General features: G+C 35.5%; 1 protein-coding gene across 9 annotated transcripts in view; it reads right to left on the bottom strand.

Moving 5' to 3' along the window:
• Positions 1-21,167, bottom strand: part of Pan (pangolin) — a 120,513-nt gene that overhangs the window by 67,192 nt on the left and 32,154 nt on the right. For 8 of the 9 annotated variants that reach the window (XM_021329471.3, XM_021329469.3, XM_021329476.3 and 5 more), the window contains exon 3: positions 3,171-3,234. In XM_021329471.3, the coding sequence (XP_021185146.1) occupies positions 3,171-3,234 (64 nt within the window). The remainder of the gene's footprint in view (positions 1-3,170; positions 3,235-21,167) is intronic. The other variant, XM_021329470.3, reaches the window with a different exon arrangement.

Here is a 21,167-nt window from a genome sequence, read left to right as displayed (position 1 = left end):
TTTGCTTACATGAAACTGTTTGGAGAACACTTTAAACCGGCCAGTTTATGAGAGACCAGGCGACAGACTGACAAACAAGACTACATGGTTGTTTCCACCTGTTTTGAATATGGAACACGAGTTTATTGGAGCGGATGTGACGTATTTACCGACAAGTTAAACCTCTGTGGTTTAGTGTTGCTATTTCATTGAATAATCTAGCGTAGTCTTTGTGTAATTTATGATCTGAATTAGAGCTGTAAATTAGATTTGAATGGAAATTATAAGATGATGATGCTGTTTTATTGAATCATGGATTCCGTAGGATTTTTGTTGATACGAAATAAGCAATGTTTCAATTTGATTTGGTCTTTCTAAATATGCCACAATAGTAAATATAAACAAAAGAACAGGACTAGTACCATCTGCAATTTCATCGCCGACTAAAAAAACTTCAGCCATACCTCAGTCAATAAGACGATAATTCTTTTCAGCGATTCAGCCTGGCATTCAGCCTAGGCTGGAGATGATTTAATCGGCGCCAGAGTTCGTAGCACGCCAAATATCTAAGGTATCGATGTCGGGTATGCCGTTCATTCTTCGCGTAATAGTTGGCTAGTCGCTACCAACTGCTATTCTCAACTTTGACATTTCAAGCTAGTAAATCCTGAGGAGATGGCTGAAGAACGATCGTTGACACTTAGTTACTATTTCACCTGCTTCCAGAGGAAACCTCTGCACGAACGCTGATAAAAAGTACCCTATAACCTTCTTCAATAAATGAGCTATCTAACACTGAAATAATTTTTCAAATCAGACGAGTAATTCGTAAGATTAGCGCATTAGCAAACAAACAAGCTCTTCAGCTTTATTATATTATATACCTACCTAAATTTCACCAACTACGGAGGAAAGGGTCTTTCTTCCAAGAGTCGAAGCATAATCATTCAAATTGAAAATTCGGTTCAAGAATAACGATTTTTCAAATTACATTGACTAGCTATTAATTTTTTAAGATATTCAGCAGCGATTTGTTAACGTGTTTACGGAACTTCAAAATGGTCTGTCATCTTTTAGTTCAAAACCTAATTTATTGGTACATTAAGTCGATTATTAAATGCAGAATTATCATAATAAAATGGTGTTAGAATAATATGCATAAACCCGATAACATCATGTTTGATACCGTTATGCTCAATTAATTTGATTTAATTTTGATTGTTAATTGGGATTTGGTTATTTATTAGTATTTTATAAGGCGGTTATTTTATTAGCAGATTTGTTGGATTAGCTGAGAATTATAATTAAGTTGCATTTATCTTTTATATTATAAAAACATACATATTTATACCCAGCTTTAGATAATTTACTTTCAAATATGAAAATCAAAGGGAAAAAACGTAACTATAATTCCTAAAATAACGACATCTCCGAAATCGTATAAACCTCATTTCATTCAAATCCCAACACTAAACTTAAAACCTAAGCCACGAAATAGGCAGTAAACTCCAAAGCACTATAACAATTCAACATTTTTTATTGTGAGTCATTTCATTATGCTCTTTTTACTGGTCTCGAAGGCAGGGTCGTGGCGAGCTGATCAGATTAGGACCTGTAACCGGTTTCTCGAAAACATCCCGAAGAAAAAATAACGAAAAAAACAACACTAATAACAACAAATAACGAGGTAAGGCTAGTGATGGACGGGTGTCGATATTCACGTGAGAAAAGTTATCGATAAAACTTAGCTTGTGACGTCAGGTGAGATTACGTTAGCATGATTGATGGTAATGTGCCGTTATCGTTCGCGATGAGAGACAAGATATAGTACGTGAAGTAGTAAAGACATCTTTATGTTTGTATGTTACAATGGTCGTTAACAAGTTTCAAATTGAAGTGTGGTCGTCACTGTTGCGTATTAATCTTTGTAGGCAGGTTGAAAGACGTATATCGACGCTGTCATTACATTGTTAGTTGAACCGTTATGGTATTACCTAGATACAAATCGTATACTTTGCTAATTACGTTACTGAACGTAAGTACAGTAATGAGATCTAACTTTGCGGACGATTATCGAATACAATTTACGTCACAATGTACGATAGGGTGTAACAGTTTCAATCGATTAACAACCGATTATCGACAAACCACATCCCTAAAGAGGTGGAGCAAGATGAAATTATACGAAAATATTGTAACGATAGTGACAGATGATTATAAGCTGGCGATAAAACATACATAATTCCCAGTTAATGGCCGCGGGCGCGGTACAGCATTAACTCTACGTAATACTCGGCTTAAAAGTTGGTCGAAATCAATTTCACATCACTAGACCCAACGATTTATGGATAAGATCGATTATCTTGTACATGCTAAGGTTTTGGGTGTAATATGGGTTTATTTATGGAGTATGATGGTGGTGGAGTTGAAGGAACTGTTTTAAGAAGATAATGGCCGGATAATTTTAGTGAAAGTATTAAAAAGGCCTTTGTTAGTGCAACGTTTTGTGTTCATGGTTTTTAGATCATAGAATTTCTATCAGTAGATAATGAGGTTTGAAATTATGAAGGACAGATGGACTGACTTACTATAGAAGAAGAAATACTGCGTAAGCCAAGGAGAAAACTTAAGCATTAAATAGCAAGACAGACAGTTCTCCGGCAGTTTTATTGTAACTCCCGTTAAACAATCATAGTTACCTGACATTATGGTAATGAAGCCATATACTCTTGTAACTAAACACACATAAACATTTGAAATTACCCGTTTTACAGTAAAATTTAGCTAAACTTAGAAGCAAGGATTAGAGTTTCGCTCAACTCGATTCGGAATATATCGATAAAAAATCTCGAGTTTTGACCAGTTCTCATCGTAAATCATGATCGAATATTTAATAATAGTTAATGATATTCTGATTTATTGAGTTAAACGGTGATAAAAGTTATAGTTTATAATTAAATTTGTAACAGTTCCAACGGGTTGTGCTGTACTGGAATATTTAAGATGCGTGAATGATCGATCTATATGATTATTGGGTTAGGCAGTTATTAACGTATACTGTGAATGGTAGTGACTTTTTATTTAAAAAATAGACTATTATCCAGTTTATGCTCGTTTGAGAGATTTATTTATGTATCAATCCTTTATTAAATACAAAAGGTTATTTTTTAGTAAAAATAATGTAAACTCACCAAACACAGGGCTTAGGTCCGACTTTACCGATAGTTTACCGGGGTAAGGCTCGCCGGATTTCTCCTGAAACAAATACAAAAACACTGTTAAACTCCATTTAGATAAAACTATAATTAAAACACTAGAATTAAACATCTTTGCAATGTCGATACTTCTATTAGATTAGCCAATTAATATTGAAATAAGATAATTAAATTAATCACATGCATTAACAGCAGAACGACGTCTTACTCAATTAATTCCTAATTACTTTTGTGGAAACACTTTATAATTTAAACACTATAGTGGTACACACATTCTACACAAATGCTAAGATTAGTCGGCAATAAAAATACAATCACAAAAAAAAGTAATAAAAAAATATTCCCAAGATAATCGAAATATCTAAAAAGATCCAATCAAGTGATCTAATCGCACGTTTTCCCCATAAAACAGAAGGTATTTCCGCTTTTATTAGTTGGAATGCCATGGTATCCTCTGTTTGGAAACCAGTAGACCGATGAAATCACTACACCTTGGGTTATTGGTGCCTTATTGTGGTGGTATGCGATATTGACGAATATCGAGTGGTAGATACATGGCAGCGAGAAACTACATAATATATTTCGTACAAAAAAGTTGTGTGCTTACAGCAATAATTCGTTATTTTTTAAATTGTCTATTTTTACAATAACATAGACTAAAAGAAATTATACAAACAAAAACTACTGCTTTTTCACGTGTATTGATAAGCTGGCAAGAAAACGGAGAAACCAAACGTGTCTTCTTCACTTTGAGTATTACTAAGTATCATGCAGAAAAAAAAGATTTCTCATCTAAAATAGCTATCACTACATTTTTGCCTTAACTCTGTATCACTCGACTCCAAAACTATCGAGTGATCACAGAATAGGGTCCTAACCAATAAGTCCGTCTGTTAACGTGGGGTCGTAATTGGATAAGTCGGAATCAGTTTACCCCACTCATACGTGTTTACCCCAAATCAAGGGTAATAGATTTCCCCAATTCCCCGGTAATTTTTACGTGAGATTACCCATGTTTGTGTTGAACTATTTGTCCGTTTGTTTGTTGTGAGAGAATGAGTGTTTAATGTTAGAGGGCTTGAGGGTATTCATTTCATTATTTTTTGTTTATTTTTTAGTTTAAGGGAAGTATGAATATACCTATAAAGACTTAACGAGTGCAAGCGCCGGGGAGGCTGGTGAGTCGCTTTTGAAGGAGCTGACAGCTCTTATAAATTTAATGCTCGCCGGCAATGTGCACGATGCCGTCATCGATGTCTTGTATGGGGCTAACTTATGCGCCCTACGCAAGAAGGATGGCGGCATTCGTCCCATTGCCGTAGGTAGCACCTACCGACGTATCGTAGCCAAAATAAGCTGTGCCTATTACAGCGAATCTTTGGCCAGCAAGTTCCAGCCCCTACAGTTAGGTTTCGGTTCTAAAGGGGGCTGTGAGGCTGCGGTACATGCATTAACGACTTTCCTCCATAGTAATGAAGGGGAGGTCATTTTAAAGGTTGACGTCATTCAACTCCGTAAACAGGGACATTCTGTTGACAGAAGCAAAAAAAGAAATTCCTAAAGTTTTTAAATTCCTTTGGCAATGTTATAGATACCCTTCCAAATTATTATATAAAGACCATCTTCTCGAATCTGCTGCTGGATGTCAACAGGGTGACCCTCTTGGGCCAGTCATTTTTAGTTTAGCTATAAATCCAATTATTCGTCAGCTAAATTCAAAATTTAACGTCTGGTATTTAGATGATGGCACCCTAGGAGGCGATGTAGAGACTGTTCTCAATGATCTTACACTATTAAAAGAAAAATTCAAATCAATCGGTCTCACACTCAACTTTTCGAAATGCGAAATTTTCATTCCTGACACCAACATTCATAGGCAAACGATTATTTCAAAATTTCATACCATAGCTCCGCAACTAAAAATCATTGAGAAAGCCTCTCTTCGCCTACTAGGGTCTCCGATCTATGACGACTCTTTTCCTCTTTTATAGAGGAAAAAATTCAAAACTTCAATGACATTTCGGACAGGTTACTTAAAATTAATGTACATTCGGCATATACCCTTATTCGATATTGTTGTTTCGGACCAAAATTTACTTATATTCTTCGCTCTTCTCATTTGTGGAAACATCCGATCCTATTAGATAAAGTTGACAAAATTATCAGGAACACCCTTTCTCTAATATTAAATGTGGCCCTGGACGACCGAGCCTGGCAACAGGCCTCACTGCCTATTCGCTTGGGAGGCCTCGGCGTCCGCAAAATTTCCAGTCTTAGTTTACCGGCATTCCTCTCCTCGGTCCACAGCACCGCAAGTCTCACTAGGAAAATTCTATCTTCCTCACTGGTGGACTTTGGGGTGCCGTGTTTGGCCGATGCGTTGAATACTTGGAAAATGACTTGCCCAAATACGGTTATGCCCAGTGACCCTCCTCTCAGAGACAGTGGGATGGGCCGCTCTGCAGCATCACACGGAATGATCTTCTTAATACGTGTAATGGTGCTGCCGAGCGTGCTCGCCTGCTGGCTGTGGGAGTATGGGAATCTGGACTATGGTTGCAGGTTATTCCGTCAACCAGCATAGGCACTATGCTGGATGACAACACCTTCCGGATAGCTACATGCCTTCGATTAGGCGCTCCTGTGTTGCTCCGCATCGCTGCCATTGCGGTGAAGCTGTCGACAGCCTCGGGCACCATGGTCTGTCGTGCTGCAGAAGTGCTGGTCGTATTGCACGGCATGCCAGCATTAACGACATTATCCGTCGTGCTCTTTCCACCGCCGGCGTACCAGCTGTTTTAGAGCCTAATGGACTGGTACGTGACGATGGAAAGAGGCCAGATGGTATGACGTTGTTGCCATGGAAGATGGGTAGGCCCTTGGTGTGGGACGCAACATGCGTCGACACCCTGGCGCCATCACATCTTCCTAGCACGGCAGTCTGTGCTGGGGCGGCTGCAGCTTCTGCAGAGACCACCAAGCGGCGCAAATATAATAACCTTATTGGAAATTATAGTTTTGAGCCGTTTGGGGTCGAAACGCTCGGACCGTGGGGCCCGAGTTCGCGGTTACTTTACAAGGACATCGCGAAAAGGCTTGTCGACGCTTCGCGTGACCAGAGGGCTGGCTTATTCTTTGGACAAAGAATTAGCATTGCCATTCAACGTGGCAATGCAGCCAGTCTTCTGGGCACGTTTCCGGAGGACAGTGATGCGGAGGAATACTTCGACGCCTGATCGATGCTCTTTTATATTATGTTTTATGTTTATATACATTTTGTATATAGTATTTTATTTTTAGTTTTGTATAAAGATAATTAGCTTAAGTTTGTATATATGTATAGTGTGTACATTAATAATTCAATAAAATTTTACCTATAGAGGTACTTATAGATAGGTTTCTTTTCGATATGTTCTAATGGTTCCTTATTTCAATTTAATAGTAGTAGTTTCGTTAGATCAGTGTTAGCTACTGAAACAATCATCATCATCATATCAGCCATTCCTAAAGGTCTTCCATTGCTAAAGCTCCCCATGGGCAAATATGCATGAATAGGAGTAATACCTGATGAAAATTTACCTCGTCCCACAGAATCAACAACCACACAAAAACCGACATCAAAAAGATAATGAAAATAAATTAAACAATACCGAATTAAATGTCCAATATAATTTTCCAGGAAAACGCTAAAATATATAGAAATTTAATAACCATTCACCATTATTGCTATTAACAAAAATATGCGCCAGTTAAAATATTTACATCGAGTATTTTACGCGAAACCTTTGTTCAGGCATTTTGTGATAACTATTTCATATTTTTCATATCGTTTATTGAAGCCTTATTTAGTTATAATAATCGGGAAAATGTAAAAGGCATGTTAACGAAATAAATCGATGGGTGATAATGTCACTTTTAGTAGATTATTTACATAGATGCTTTTTTGGTGTCTGCATAACTTACTGGGAAATAAGCTATTATGATTGTATAATAAACCCAATTTCAGTTTAATTATGTATAGGCTATACATAAGTTGTATATACACAGTATCACCAGCTTAAATAGTTTTCTGTATTAAAAAGAAAATTAACCTTTTATCACAGTGACACTAGTATTCTCATTATTAAGCCAAAATGAATCACAACTTGCATAAACAAGTTACAACAGTATTTAAAACATTTCACAATAAAAATAATATTTATTTCCGAACCTTAAGTACTTCATAAGCAACAAATTAATATATGACGAATATATATTAAAGTGCTAAAGAAACGGAGGTCAGAAAGTGTGAAGATAAGTCTGACACCCGATGAATCTTAACATTACTGTAATGGACGGATACCGGACTTAACCGGACGTGTACCGTGCAGTTATGGTTGTCAAGGCAAATAAAATAACCAAAGAAAACTTGCTGAAACAATAATTGTACTTATTATTGGTTTATTATTAAGTAAATTGTAATAGGGTTGAACGTAATTTTGAATGGCTATTTTTTTGTTGTATTAAAGTTTTTTTAAGAATATATTATAAAGTTTAAGTGGTATTAATGTGAGTTAATTGAGTTAAAGTACAATGTAATGCCAATTATCTTATTACAAAATAATAAATTTCCACTAATCACCCTGTTATGTCAAATAACTCGCAAGACTGTACGTGTAAGACAGGTAAGTAATGACTAATTAGCAAACATTGAAGATAAAAAATTCTAGTAGCAAACAAATTACTTTAAATTTCAACTACCAAACAAAAACACCTGACTCACCTAATACCCCAATTACATCTTGTAAATTATAACAAGATAACTCCAAACTCGTGTTTGACAACCCTACACTTAAACGGCCAATGGGCTGTCTTGCCTGAGGCCACCAATTACAGCTGACCCTACAAAGAATTTCCCTCATATCAATTACTTATACGTGCCAACCCTGACTTTACTCCGGACTTTTTGTAAGTCCCACAGTGTTGATTAAATTCTTGTTAAGAACCTGTTTTTGGGACATGTCAAATAAGTGTCAAAACAAGTTTAATTATTGATATACAAGAACTTGTGTGGCTTGGTTAGGCTTATTCACACGTTGTTTAGTGTTTAGTAGATAACGATTACTGATAATAATTATGGCTACTTAGAGGAATTTCTTATACAAAACTCGTATCGAAGTCCGATTAACGGTTATTGGTATCGATAAAGATACGCCTCTACTTAACTCTGTATAATTTTAAGAAAAAGGCATAGTTTTTTAAAAAGAAAATATTAACTTCTTGTGTTGTGTCGCTGAGATGTCAATGAATAAACATGATACAAAGTGCTTGTAAACAAGCGACATGACATGAGAAAATAGCTAGTGATACATAAAAACTTTTTGATGGCCATATCGCAGCAACATCAGTGAACTTGACCGTTTCGAAACTTCAAGGCCAATCTCCAAGAAACATCGTTTAACAAAAACAATTGGCGTTATTATTAAATAAAATTGTAATTGAATACTAAACTCGTTTCCAATAGAACTCTTTGGAACCTGTTTATAGTTCTGCTCACGCGCAAGAAAAACCCATCAAAAGGGACGTTACAGACGATATTTTACGGCGCTTAATTCTGCCATAAAACGTGTATCACAAATTTCGAGCGTCGCCATTTAAAAACAAAGGAATTAAAAAACTACTCCATTGAAACAATTTCATGATATCAATAAATAGAAATACAATTATTTTGTAGAAAGATAAAAAAAGGCGAAACGATTCTGGTTCGTTTGACATTCGTCTTGCCAGCGACATCTAGATGCTATGATAAAAGCAATTAAGCCCCTTTAAGGTAAGTAATTGATGGTCACCGTATAGCTAGACCGTAAAGGGGAGGTTCGATGACTCGAAAAAAAAAAACTTCAATACATACTACCCTTTATTAATTACATTTGACATACAACTGATACGTTTTATGTATTTATTTTTAATGCTGTTGATTAATTAATAAGGTACCAGAATTAATTTTCACGTATATGTCAACGTCAAATCGGTTTTGGGAATGTTGTAGTTTACCGTGGATAGATGGTTCGCAAAAACGCGCCTGCGCACTCGTGGCTTGTTAACATCATTTTCGGTGTTCAACATCTAAAAAAAACTTGTCGCTACATACCTCAAAATTGTAATGAGTTTAATAATGCTAATGAAAACGCCTGATAACTTTAAAAAAGTTTAACAAGTAAAAAGTTTACATGGAACGGGCCCTAACTGTCGTCATGTCTCCTTATTTTGCTTTTTTAGACACATGTCGTGTCTGTAAGTTAGATAATATGCAATTAAGGGCTTTTAAGAGTCACTTTTAATTACAACTATCAAATGACATTTGTGTAAATAGCAAAAAATAAGCACCTTTTGAACACATGTAGCTTGGACATTGAATGAGGGTATCTTCTCAATATTGTCGTCAATTAATAAAAGGTATTTAATATTCTATGGGGGTTTGTATTCTATGTTTTATGGGGAAACCTTTACGACTAGTTTTTGTAATTGGCAGAGCTGAAAACGGTTATAAGATATCAGGAATTAGAGAAATACTCGTGTGGTCATCATCACATTATATCCTTCCTTTTATGAAATATTATATTACTTGAGCTATCAATATACTTTGACACATACAAAGAATATTAGAAACTGTAAAACCTACACCAATGTGCAAGTTTTAATAAAATTGACGTTTATGTTGTCGATGAACTTGGGCCTAATTCGTACTTCTGTTCGTTAATCAGGTTATTGACCTCGCATATCGAGAGGTAGCATCTAAGCAGTTAATTGGCCAATTAGTTCAACGACACATCTAATATATTACAGAGCTATATAGGCAATAAGAAAATCAACCATTAACAAAATACAAAAGAATCCTCATTATTTTGAAATAACGCATAATAAACAAGTAGTTAAAACAAAAACCTTATCAATCATTCAAGATCGAAAATCATCAACTTATTGTCAACTTCACTTAATTTAAATCTCCATCATCGACATGTTTTTGTCATTAGCGAAATAGTGATTCACACACTACACCAACTTGGCTACCGTTAGTGAGGGACAACCACGATAAAAATACGGATTTTCACATGAATTTCATATCGATAAAAATCTCGAGATCACAATCGAATATGTAATACTGTTTATCAGATCGAACATAAAATCGTTTGCTTGTAATTCATTTTTAATCTTACCTTCAGTATCGCTACTAGGTGCAAGGTATATTTTTAATATTTTTCTTGAGTTCATATTGTTGGACTAATCTTTAAATCTCGATATCTTAATCCTTGGACGGCAGTGATCGATGTTTTAACAAATATGAAGTTATCTGGTTTTTATACCTCAACACAAATCCATGAGCACTGATAACTTAGATAACTTAGCTTATCATAGTGTGTAGGCGTCATAATCTAGTGCATCGTGGAAACTCAATACCGGTTACATAAGGATATAGAAAAAATACGAATATCAAAATACCAAAGCAAAGACTAAAATTTAGTGCATATAAAATACAATTCCAATTAATAATATACAAAGATACGCCAAATAGCTTCATGTCACAATAGTCGATTAAATCTAAAATATTTGACGTAATTCAAATTAGAAGATAAAAAAGACAGTCGTATCATAAAATCTGAAATGTATCCGATCACGAAATCGATTTTATTAATCTCAAATCGTGTAAGTATTTAAAAATAAAACGACACGTAAATAAATCGAGCTATTTCTCGTTATGAAATTAAAATGCTTCGAACAAGTGGTGTTTATCTCTTATGTTAATTGGGTACCGAAATGTGGTATCGGTAAATTCTCGGTACCTAATTAAATGTACGAATGGAGACCACGATAATCACTGTCAGTGATACGATACCGAAAATACGTGTGTTTCTCACTCGAGAACACCTGTCAACCTGTCATCACTGGCCTGTAGTTGAACGCTATAATTATTTAAGAAACTTGTCACAATAACATGTGCCATTGAAATGCAAATTCATTGACCAATGACGATGACCGATCGCACTAATTCGGTATTTCCTTTACCAAATATTATATTTTTAGTATCTCGTGCCGGATGCGAGGATTCATTCTGACTTAATTTTACTATATCACTTTGTTACGCCATAACAATAATATTTTATGAGTGATAAATATAAATTGGCGACACCAGAAGGACATTATTTACATCGCGCGGATGAACATCCAATTCAGACCAACGGTTGTTTTATGGCCTTATAATAATTAATATTCTTATTACATATTCAGATACCTTTTATAATGAAAACCAAATAATTGACTTTTCAATTTCGTACCATATAATATCGTTGCATTGGTACCCGTGGTGTAATAAATGGTGGTACTAACAAGTCCACTTCTTGGAACTGAGGGGCCTTTACCTTTTATTTTTTTTCGATCGCATCCTCCGTTTTCGGTCACGAATATCTGTTCGAAAGATAAATAGTGGAAGTAAGATGGTGACGTCACTTCTATTTCGATAGCAGATTTGTCGATTACGAGTCGCATCACTATTTAATGAGTGTGCGCATTATTGAAAGAGTGTCACTAAATGAGTTTAAAGCAGCTTTAAAACGTAATACAAAGTAGGTATTATCACATCGTTTGTTTGTTCACACGCAATTAGAACCCCTCCCGTATCATTAGCACCGGCGTTCGAGGCCGGGCTGAGTAAACGGTGTTTGTCTCGCTCACTCGTACGGAATTAGCAGCTTGGTCTCGCTCGAGCCGTTTGATTGAGGATCTCGATTGTCTAGCTGCCGTTTGATTCCGGATTTCTATCAAACGATTGGTGTTGAAAGTTTACTCTGTCTGTTTGTCCATTGGGGCTTGCTACCAATATATCGTTTAGCTATAGACGAGTATCTAATAAAGGTTTCTGTTGTTAGTATTGGATTTTCTGAGAATTCTCAGTGATATTTGATGGTACGTAGAAATACAGCCAATTTTACTGTTGTGGATATAAGTCAGGTAGAACTCAGAGGGTCATTTTTTGAGTATGTTTTTGTCAATTCTTGTCATAATTTGGCACGCATGTCCAGACAGATAATATCGAGACAAACCGTGTAACTGCCAGTTACTTATGTCTGGACATTTCAAAAGTGATATGGATAGATAAGATTTTAAGTCAACGTTTTTGGCAATGATATCTTCAAACTTTAGGAGACGTAAAAATGGAAGACATTTGAAAGGGTATAGATTTTTTTTCGTATTATTTGGAAGTTATTCATTGATGGACATTATGAAAAGCGTTTCTGTTTTGATATTAAAAAAGGTTGCAAAAAGGAGATCTTCTAGACTAACAGGATACATTAAACAGCCTACATTAATTTTGACAGACATCATAGACACTGCTTATCACCTCTGATCCTGGCTACACACTCAAGAAGCTTAACCACTAATCACGAAATGCACCACAAACCAAGATTATACCACGTTCACACTTACCCAAGCCTTACCCTCTAAGATCTGTTTGTCTGTTTATAGCAGGATCACCATTTCATTACTTAGAACCAGATATCCAGTTCTGTTTGACTGTGTAATCCTAATGACTGCAATTTGAGGAGTTAGGCCGTGACGTCACGTGTCGACGTGTCATGTGTCTGTGGCGCCCTCTGGTTTTAGAGGTGCTGGTTAGTTAATGTTCATGGTTTGTGTGAAGGTGTTTATGGTATGCCTAATAGTATACTAAAATATACCTCTAAATATCTAAAATGATAATCGAAATATGAATGATCTTGCGATTTATGCAAGACGTTGTTGTCAATCTTTCATTCTCAGAAAAAAAATATACATTTTGAGAGCAATATTTTATATTATTATCCTTATGTTTTCTTGAATCTTTACAAATAACGTCTCAAAAATCATAGACGACTAAAGAATTTCAATTCCTGAGAATAAACCTGACTTTCCAATTAAGCTAAGAATACAACTAAACTTTTTTCCCCATTAGAAGACGCCCGGACGATTTTCAATAAAGCAAAATACGATAATTTACAGTTATTATCCTCGGTGACCCCGCAAAACACCCACCGTAGCGCGCCCGTTCCTCTTACGCTGTCACAAAAAACAACTAAAACAACCAAAATCTTGTATGGCGAGAAAAAACCTTCCTCAAACCTCCGACGAAAAAACGACCTTAAGCTCTCAAAAGTAGAACACACAATACAACGGCGAATATCGAAATAGTTTCCAACGCACACTCCCGAAAAGGAGCTTTATTTCAGAAGCGAGAAAGCCCAAAGTGAATTATGAAAATGACTTTAGACTCCTCTCACACAAGAAGCGACGCTAAAGCGTTGATAATTTGGTTGAAAGTACAATGGAGGTGGTGGTGTTTTTTTAAAAAAGGAACGATCTCGTTTGGCGGGCGTACCTGCGTCTGCGCAGACGAGGCCTGTATTTATGGCGCCTGGCTCGTGCACCGTTCGGGGTTCGATACCACGTGGTACATGGTTTCGATATTAAAAAGCTTGTTAGGATAACTGTTAGTTTCCCCTCATTATAGCTCGTTGAATTTCCCTTGGTCAAAAAGCCTTAAAACAGGAAAGTATGTAATACTTTGTGGTTTTACACCATTACATCTTTTGGTCAAGCCAAGGAACTTTTTGTGGCGTTTCAAGTAACAATGTTAAACCGCATAAGAGTGGAAACTGGTTTTGAGTCATGCTTTGATACGGTCCAAAGTTTTATACTTGAAAAAATCTTAGGTTAAGTCACTTTAGGAACACCTTCAGATCTACATATAGACCACCACCTGAAAGCAAACATTGATTAGTTAATATATTGGTTTGATCCTTCGCCTCATTATTTGCCCTTTCATCTCATCAACGACATTCCACATTCTTGCTTATAATTTCCAAGTCATCATCCATTAACTATCGGAATCTGAACCCAAAACCACACTATATAATCCACTTCTGCCTACTTTAAATATTCTCAGCAGACACGCAAATAAAACCAACATGGTTGGAAACAAAAGCAAAAAGCCCACAGACAAAGCCATTCGTAGCAAAAAACAGAAGGACAGGAAACTCGGTCAATTTGTAAATGATTTATTGACTGAACCGACCACGCGGTTCTAAGTAAATTATGTTGCTAATTGACTGTTAATATTTCTTTAATGAATGAGGCCTTGGACTTTTTAATTGCTAGTATCATTGAACTTGAAATTTGTTCTCATGATAAGATTTATTTTCATCGTAGAGGAGATTTTGGTGTTAATCTGGCGAAAGAAATAGATCATGATTCAAAAAATACCTATAAAGGTGAGAATGACAAAGATAATGATTTAGTTGTTTGAGTAAATACTTCTATTGTTAAATATAAAGCAACGCCATATTATAGCAATGACAACAACAGTTTCAAAGCAAAAAGACATCACTTGAAAGTTCTATTTCAACAAAGATGCCTCAAGAATAAATTAAAGCAACAAATCTAACCAAAATAAAGACATACCTGTTGCGAACAAAACTAATGACCTCCACTTGTCTTTACCAACAATAGAATCAAAATCAATGCTGGAATCTCAACAGGAGATTTCCCGTGATTTACCCACAATTCACCACAAAGACACCGGATGGGCACACTTCGTTTTGTTTACCTTTATTTGTCACAAAAAAAGATGAGCAGAGATAAGAAGCGTAAAATTTGGAGGAGATTTAGATCTGGTTATCTAACAGTTTTATCTAAGGTGTGTGTGAATTTAGGTAAGGTTGTTGATCGATTTGGATTGTTGCGGAATTTCTATCCCGGTGCTATCAGATTTTATGACATAATATTAGTGCTATACAGTTAAATGTGCGATTGCACATGAAGAGTTTCTATGAGTGAGGCACTGAATAGGAGACCATTAAAAACTAAGGACAATAACATTAATGATAAAGAAATCTACAGAAGACTCGCATGAGTCAGCTCTGTATTCACTGCTAGACTGTCGCCGATGACTCAGCCACATCTATTCAAGTCAAAACAACAACAAAAACTACAAACAAACAAGTCTATACCATTAAGTTTAGCAAAATTTTCAACAAACCCAAAAGCAAACTCAGGTAAATAAATCAAAACAATATTCATAAGCATTTGACAAAACCCTCTATCAATATCTGCCGCTGAGAAATCCCAAGTGCCCAAATATTATGCTTTTGAAAAGATACGGGATGGCCAGACGGGGAGATAAGGCTTATTGCACACAGATTGTCGCCGCTACACACTGACGCTATCTTAATCCTGACTTAAGACTTGGGAACCATCAGATATGCTCACAAAAACTTCTTGGGAAACAGGAATTATGATAAAATTATTACAACTTAAATATTTTCTTGAAATTTTAGATTTTGTGGATCTTTTGAAATACGAGACGGAGAGAACGACGATGAAAGCAATTTTAATAAAATATAGCAAAGAATAAAATATTGTAAGAAATACCACAAAATGGCTATGAGTGAAGTTACTTCAGTATTAAATAAGACTGTTTCGAACTGCAAAACATTCGCAGTCCTCATAAACAAAATATCTCAGAACATAAATCCAGTCGCGACTCATAAAAAACAATGTTCAAGTATTGAACCAGCCCTCAGTCAAAGTGCTTCAAGTGGCGGTTTCAGTAATTTCACTAACAGCACACTCCAACCACTTGAGGTTTTAGCTCAGCGTCGAGAACAAAAAAAACTAACCCTTAAAGACGTGGAAATTAATCTTAAAAACCTTAAGAAATAAAGAGTTGCGTTACAAACTGGGTATAAGAGACCTCGGCTTTTCATGACGCATTGCAGTGGTTTCTTGGTAGAAGGGTATTTCATTAGAGGACAGATAGCAGAATAAGGAGGTGAGGTTTCTATTCAGTAGGAGACCACACTACCCTTATACATTATGGCTATTGAAAAAGTGAAAGACATTATGAAGAAGAAGCAGTGATGAACAGACCAACACGGCACTGTGTTAGAGAGAGTAGGGACCGAGAATAGGGACTTATTCAAAAGACATAGGTAGTGTGTAGAATTGGGTCCTAATTACAAGCAACAATGTGCAAATATTTTTAGAGAAGCTTATGTATTTATTGATCCTGATATCCGCCTTCGAACAGACTACCAAACAAGTTTAATCAACCATTATCCTTTCGGTTTTCGTCTTCACCATCCATAACTCGATTATTCTTGTAACCTGATAGACTATCAATCATCAGGGATCGTGTGGAGCATTCCTGGTGCACGTTGCATCGAAATTGCATCGGCCACCGCCGAGGTGGCGCCACAAACACCTTAAAAGCATTTATTATACATGTTCAGAATTTATTACGATATTATGTAAGTACTAAATATGTGGGATGCATATCATTTACGATTTTGGTACATACTTATACGGATTTAAATGCAGTTTAAGCCGTGTATGGTGGTTGTAAATGTTAACAACGAAATTAATTATGGGAGATATGACTTCGAAGTGTCAGTGATTGTTTAAATTGTTATCAGGAGTAATCGATGGTCTTTTCGGAATAACTAATGTGTCACTTCAATGTTAATGTTTGACTTTCACAGAATGTTTAATCAGTTTGATCATGATATCAAGCTCAGTGCAAGTTTCTATCATTGATAGCTGTAAACACAACAATTATTTTTTATAATTCACTTTTAGACAGTTATTTATCTAATAATAAGAACCAAAGCTTTAATCAGGTGAAAGGAATAAGGAAAAAGGCTTATGAAAATACTTGAGTTACAATTATAAAAACAATGGTACATGCACACAATGCTTTTGAATGCAAACATTAATAAATGAACAAAGCCACACAAATACAAAAATATAGTAAAAAAAAAACAAATTCCACATTTCCACCTCCACGACTTTTGTTCTTCCGAACAAAAAAAAAGTTGGCACAATACAATTCGCGCCGAAACAATTAAAAGGAAAAACCATAGAAGCGCTCTGGTCCAATTAATGTAAAGAAAAGTTTGTCAATAAGAGGGAAACCTATGAATTCGTATGGAAACAGTGTTGCCAGTGAATAAAACAAACAGAATAAATGTTTGTAGGTACGTATGTGTGTATAAAAAGAGGGACTGTTGTCCGTTCGTTAGGGTGCATGACTTGAGCGGATAGCATCGGATCCGATGTAAGATGGCTTGGATGCGGCACTTGATGTCACAGGATAAGTGCTCTTGTGGAAGCCTTCAATTAAAATTTTTGAGACGTTGCAATAAAATTTTAGTGAAAGTATGTCTTCGATTTTGTATTCGGGAGAAGCCCAGGCTGAGAATATCACGCGATAAAACTGATTTAGCAAAAAAGTGAAGTCAATAAGCATATTGCAAGATTTTTATTTTTGTTTTTCTATTATGTTATTTATAATAAAAGGAAGGAATCAGTAACTGAAGGGGATAGACTGTCTTTCTTGACCCATAAGATACTAAAACATTCTTATTGTCAATCAAAGCCATCGATATTGAAATCCTACTTAATAAATCATTATCAAATACCACCTCCAACAATTTTCGGTTCCCACATCACACTTAATGGAATGACTGACTGTTATTACATAAGCAAATGCATATATAAGTAGTGCAAGTCACTGGCAACCTGCATCTTGAATGTGTCAGGAATTTGGTGCATCTCGGTGCAACCTGGTGCATCGGTGCATAGGTATACGTGAATTAGGACTGTATGCTGTTTGATTTGGTATAATGACATCATTATGCAGCTGTGTTTTGCTATTATGAATTAATTTAAAACAATCTTTGTCTGTGTATCGGTGTTCGAATTTGGTACTTATTTGTGTGTGTGTGTGTGTGTGTTTTTTTCTAGAAGGCAGCCATCTTTGTATCTTCAAAGTTAAGAGTTGTATAGGAGAATATTTAGAAGCCGTTTATTTTCTATGAAACAGTCTAAAAACATGAATTGACCACATAAACTTGGAAAAAAAATAAGCTCAGAACAAACCAATACCTAGCTTATAAAACCTACAATAACGATGACTATTATTTTTATTTCTTCACTCATTACTACCCATTCAATCGCCCTCTCCTACCGGAAATATCCATACACAAAAATAGTCCCCATGTCACGAAATCTATTACAGGTAGCTTAACAGGTCAAACAGTGGAAATTCCTCTACAATGTTCAGTCAACAGCGTTGTTTGCTGAAGCTACCGGTGTTGCCACACGCATGTTTGTCGGTAGAGCAAATATTCTTTTCTCTGGATTTTTGGGGTAGGGTCAGTAGAGTAAAATATATGTGACGTGTTATTTGAGCGATGAGCACCAATTTTTTTTTTATTTAGGTCTTGTATTTTTATGTAATATTAAGATAGATTTATAGAGATTTCGTTGTAATAATCTGTTATTGTTGGTGTGATAATATTTTCTTTGAATTTCTTTGGTCGTGAAATATAGGTCTAGATGTGATTGTTTGGTTTACTTGACTTATACCAAACAATCACATCTAGACCTATATTTACGTACGAATAAGTAATTTGATTCTGGGGATTCAGTTGTTCGCTTTTTCAAGGCCGATGATGTACAATTGGAACAATGTAATTATTTCATGGTACTAGCCGATACGATTTAAAATTCTTATTGTCTTTCGATTCTATTTTCTTAATAGAATAGAATAATAGTTTATTTGCAACGGAATGTAGGTACAATATAAATACAGATGTTACAAAAATGCAATCGGCGATCATTGTACATTCTACCTTAATATAAGAGACGATAGCCATATACCACTGTAATTTAGTATGATGAATAATAACCTTTTTTTTCCTCTTCCTAAGCTTGTGTTGCTAACGCTACATGCGCGTGCGCCGGCAGTGTGTGCATCACGCATAGCTTTTATTTTCTCAGTTAGTCGACTTATTAGTCTATCTGTCTACAGCATATTTGTTATTAGGTAGGACCTCCTCTTAGAATATTAATCATTTCACAGGACTTCATATAAAATATTTTAATTAGAAACACCAAAATTATTGCTTGCAGATCTTTTTTCTTCATTATGCGGAAAACTTCAATTGATAACATTTTACCCGTTTTTTTAAACTAAAAGCTAGATCGTCTATTATTGTCACAGAATTCATTTTTTACAGCTCTCGTAGTTCCATAATGTATTACTAAAACAAGCAAACACTAGCCCATGAATGGCAAACCAAGCATTTAGAAATTAAATTAAAATTTTTCAGGCAATTATTCAATAGACAAAAAAAAACAGCTTGAACCCTGGTCAAAGATAGGCTTCTATTTACCTTCATACATGAAAGGCTTGGACCTAGTACCCACCATATTAAGTAGCATTTCTCTCATCCGGTTTGAAGGGTATTGATATAATTACAGGCTCTTGAGACATTTTAACTTTGTCTCAAGAAATACACCTGCCAGCCTCTGGTATTGCCTGCCCATAGTTAGTACTGGTATTCAATACTTGCCATGCGATAAATTGTTCACTTGGTTTTCACTCATCTGGACTGGAGTGATAAATTACTACATGTATCTTTCTCATTTGTGTACACCAAGTTGTGAATGGCTGATTCATTAAGCTTGAACTATATCTTGTCAATTAAAACAAAAACTTGCAATTTTGGACCTTTTAATGTTAAAAAGGACAGCTCTGACAGGATTTTTTAATCAGAATGTTTGGTAGAACTACGGTAAACATGGACACATAAGATAAAGTTAAGGAGAGGCACACAAAGTTAATATTACTTAGTATAAAAATATTGACTGTATTTTTTTACATGATATCTATTATTTTGTATCAATCAGTGAGACTTAACAGTCAAGATATAATATCGAGTTAGAATCGAGTTCCGATGGTAACCCTGATCGTGGGTGGTCTTTTTCACAACAAATCCACTATATGGGAGCGATAACTAACCACGGGAATCCTTCATACAATAGGGGAAGCCAACACCATGAAAAAAACACCTTCAAATTGGACGTAAAATATTATAGGACACTGCCAGTTGTAAATTATTTATTTATTAGGTTTTTTTGTGAAATTCCTGCAAAATAAAATTTTAAGTTTATTTCATATTTTGTATGATTTCAATGACAAAAAAAATATATTTTTCTTTTTCATATTTTAATTTAGATTTGTCACGTACGAACCACTAATAAGGCCATCAGCACGCGTCTAACCCCAAAAAATATCAATATACAAATCATCCCTAATATTTTTAACCCTCAAATGCACGCCCCAGCTATTAGTGCGGTATTATCCGCAACTGGCAGTACTAATCGCTCATTAACAGGTTCCGGCCACGCTCCGAATGGGGTCCACTTATACCCCATGTCAGAATTTTTCCCATCGGTTGGTTGCGGGTTAAGGACTCTACTGTTCTCATTTTGTACTATGGGGAATGACGGATGGCAGTAGTTTTAAAGTTAGTTGACTAGTAAAAAGAAATAAATAGCTTTGAACTGATGACTTTTTCAAAATTATAGTTAAAATGAGGACTAAAAATTGTTTTTGTATTATAAATGGAGTCTATTTTAATTGTATGGCTTGGATTATAATGACAATAAAAAGGATTCTTTATTCAAATTGGAACAATAAAATCCGCTTAATTCGTTACAAAACACTGCCCGCAATGGTATAAAATTCATCCGAAACAATTAAAAATCGAACTTGCGTTCCATTTTCGAATTCCTCACGACGATTGGCCGAACAGTGATTCTCGGGGTTGTAATGGGTTATATTATATGGAACGAGCTTTTTTACAACTAAACCGATGGTACGCCAGAACTGGTTTCGATTCCTTTTACGTCCGTTTCATTTTTATTGTGCTTAGTTCGGGTTTTATTTCATATTACTTATTATATTACGACACGTTTTTTTTTCGATCCTTTTTTTATTTGTAAAGTATTTCTTAAGTTTTTTATTACGAACCCAACGAAAAAGAAGAGTGTTTAAGTACTGACTGTGGTAACGACTGAACTTTACACAGCCGAGGGAACAAAACTAAGGTTACA

Source organism: Helicoverpa armigera, chromosome 26, assembly GCF_030705265.1.
Source record: "Helicoverpa armigera isolate CAAS_96S chromosome 26, ASM3070526v1, whole genome shotgun sequence".
Classification (NCBI taxonomy): Eukaryota; Metazoa; Arthropoda; class Insecta; order Lepidoptera; family Noctuidae; genus Helicoverpa; species Helicoverpa armigera.
The sequence above is the reverse complement of the archived record's forward strand: the minus strand, read 5'-3'. Positions and strand labels throughout refer to the sequence as shown.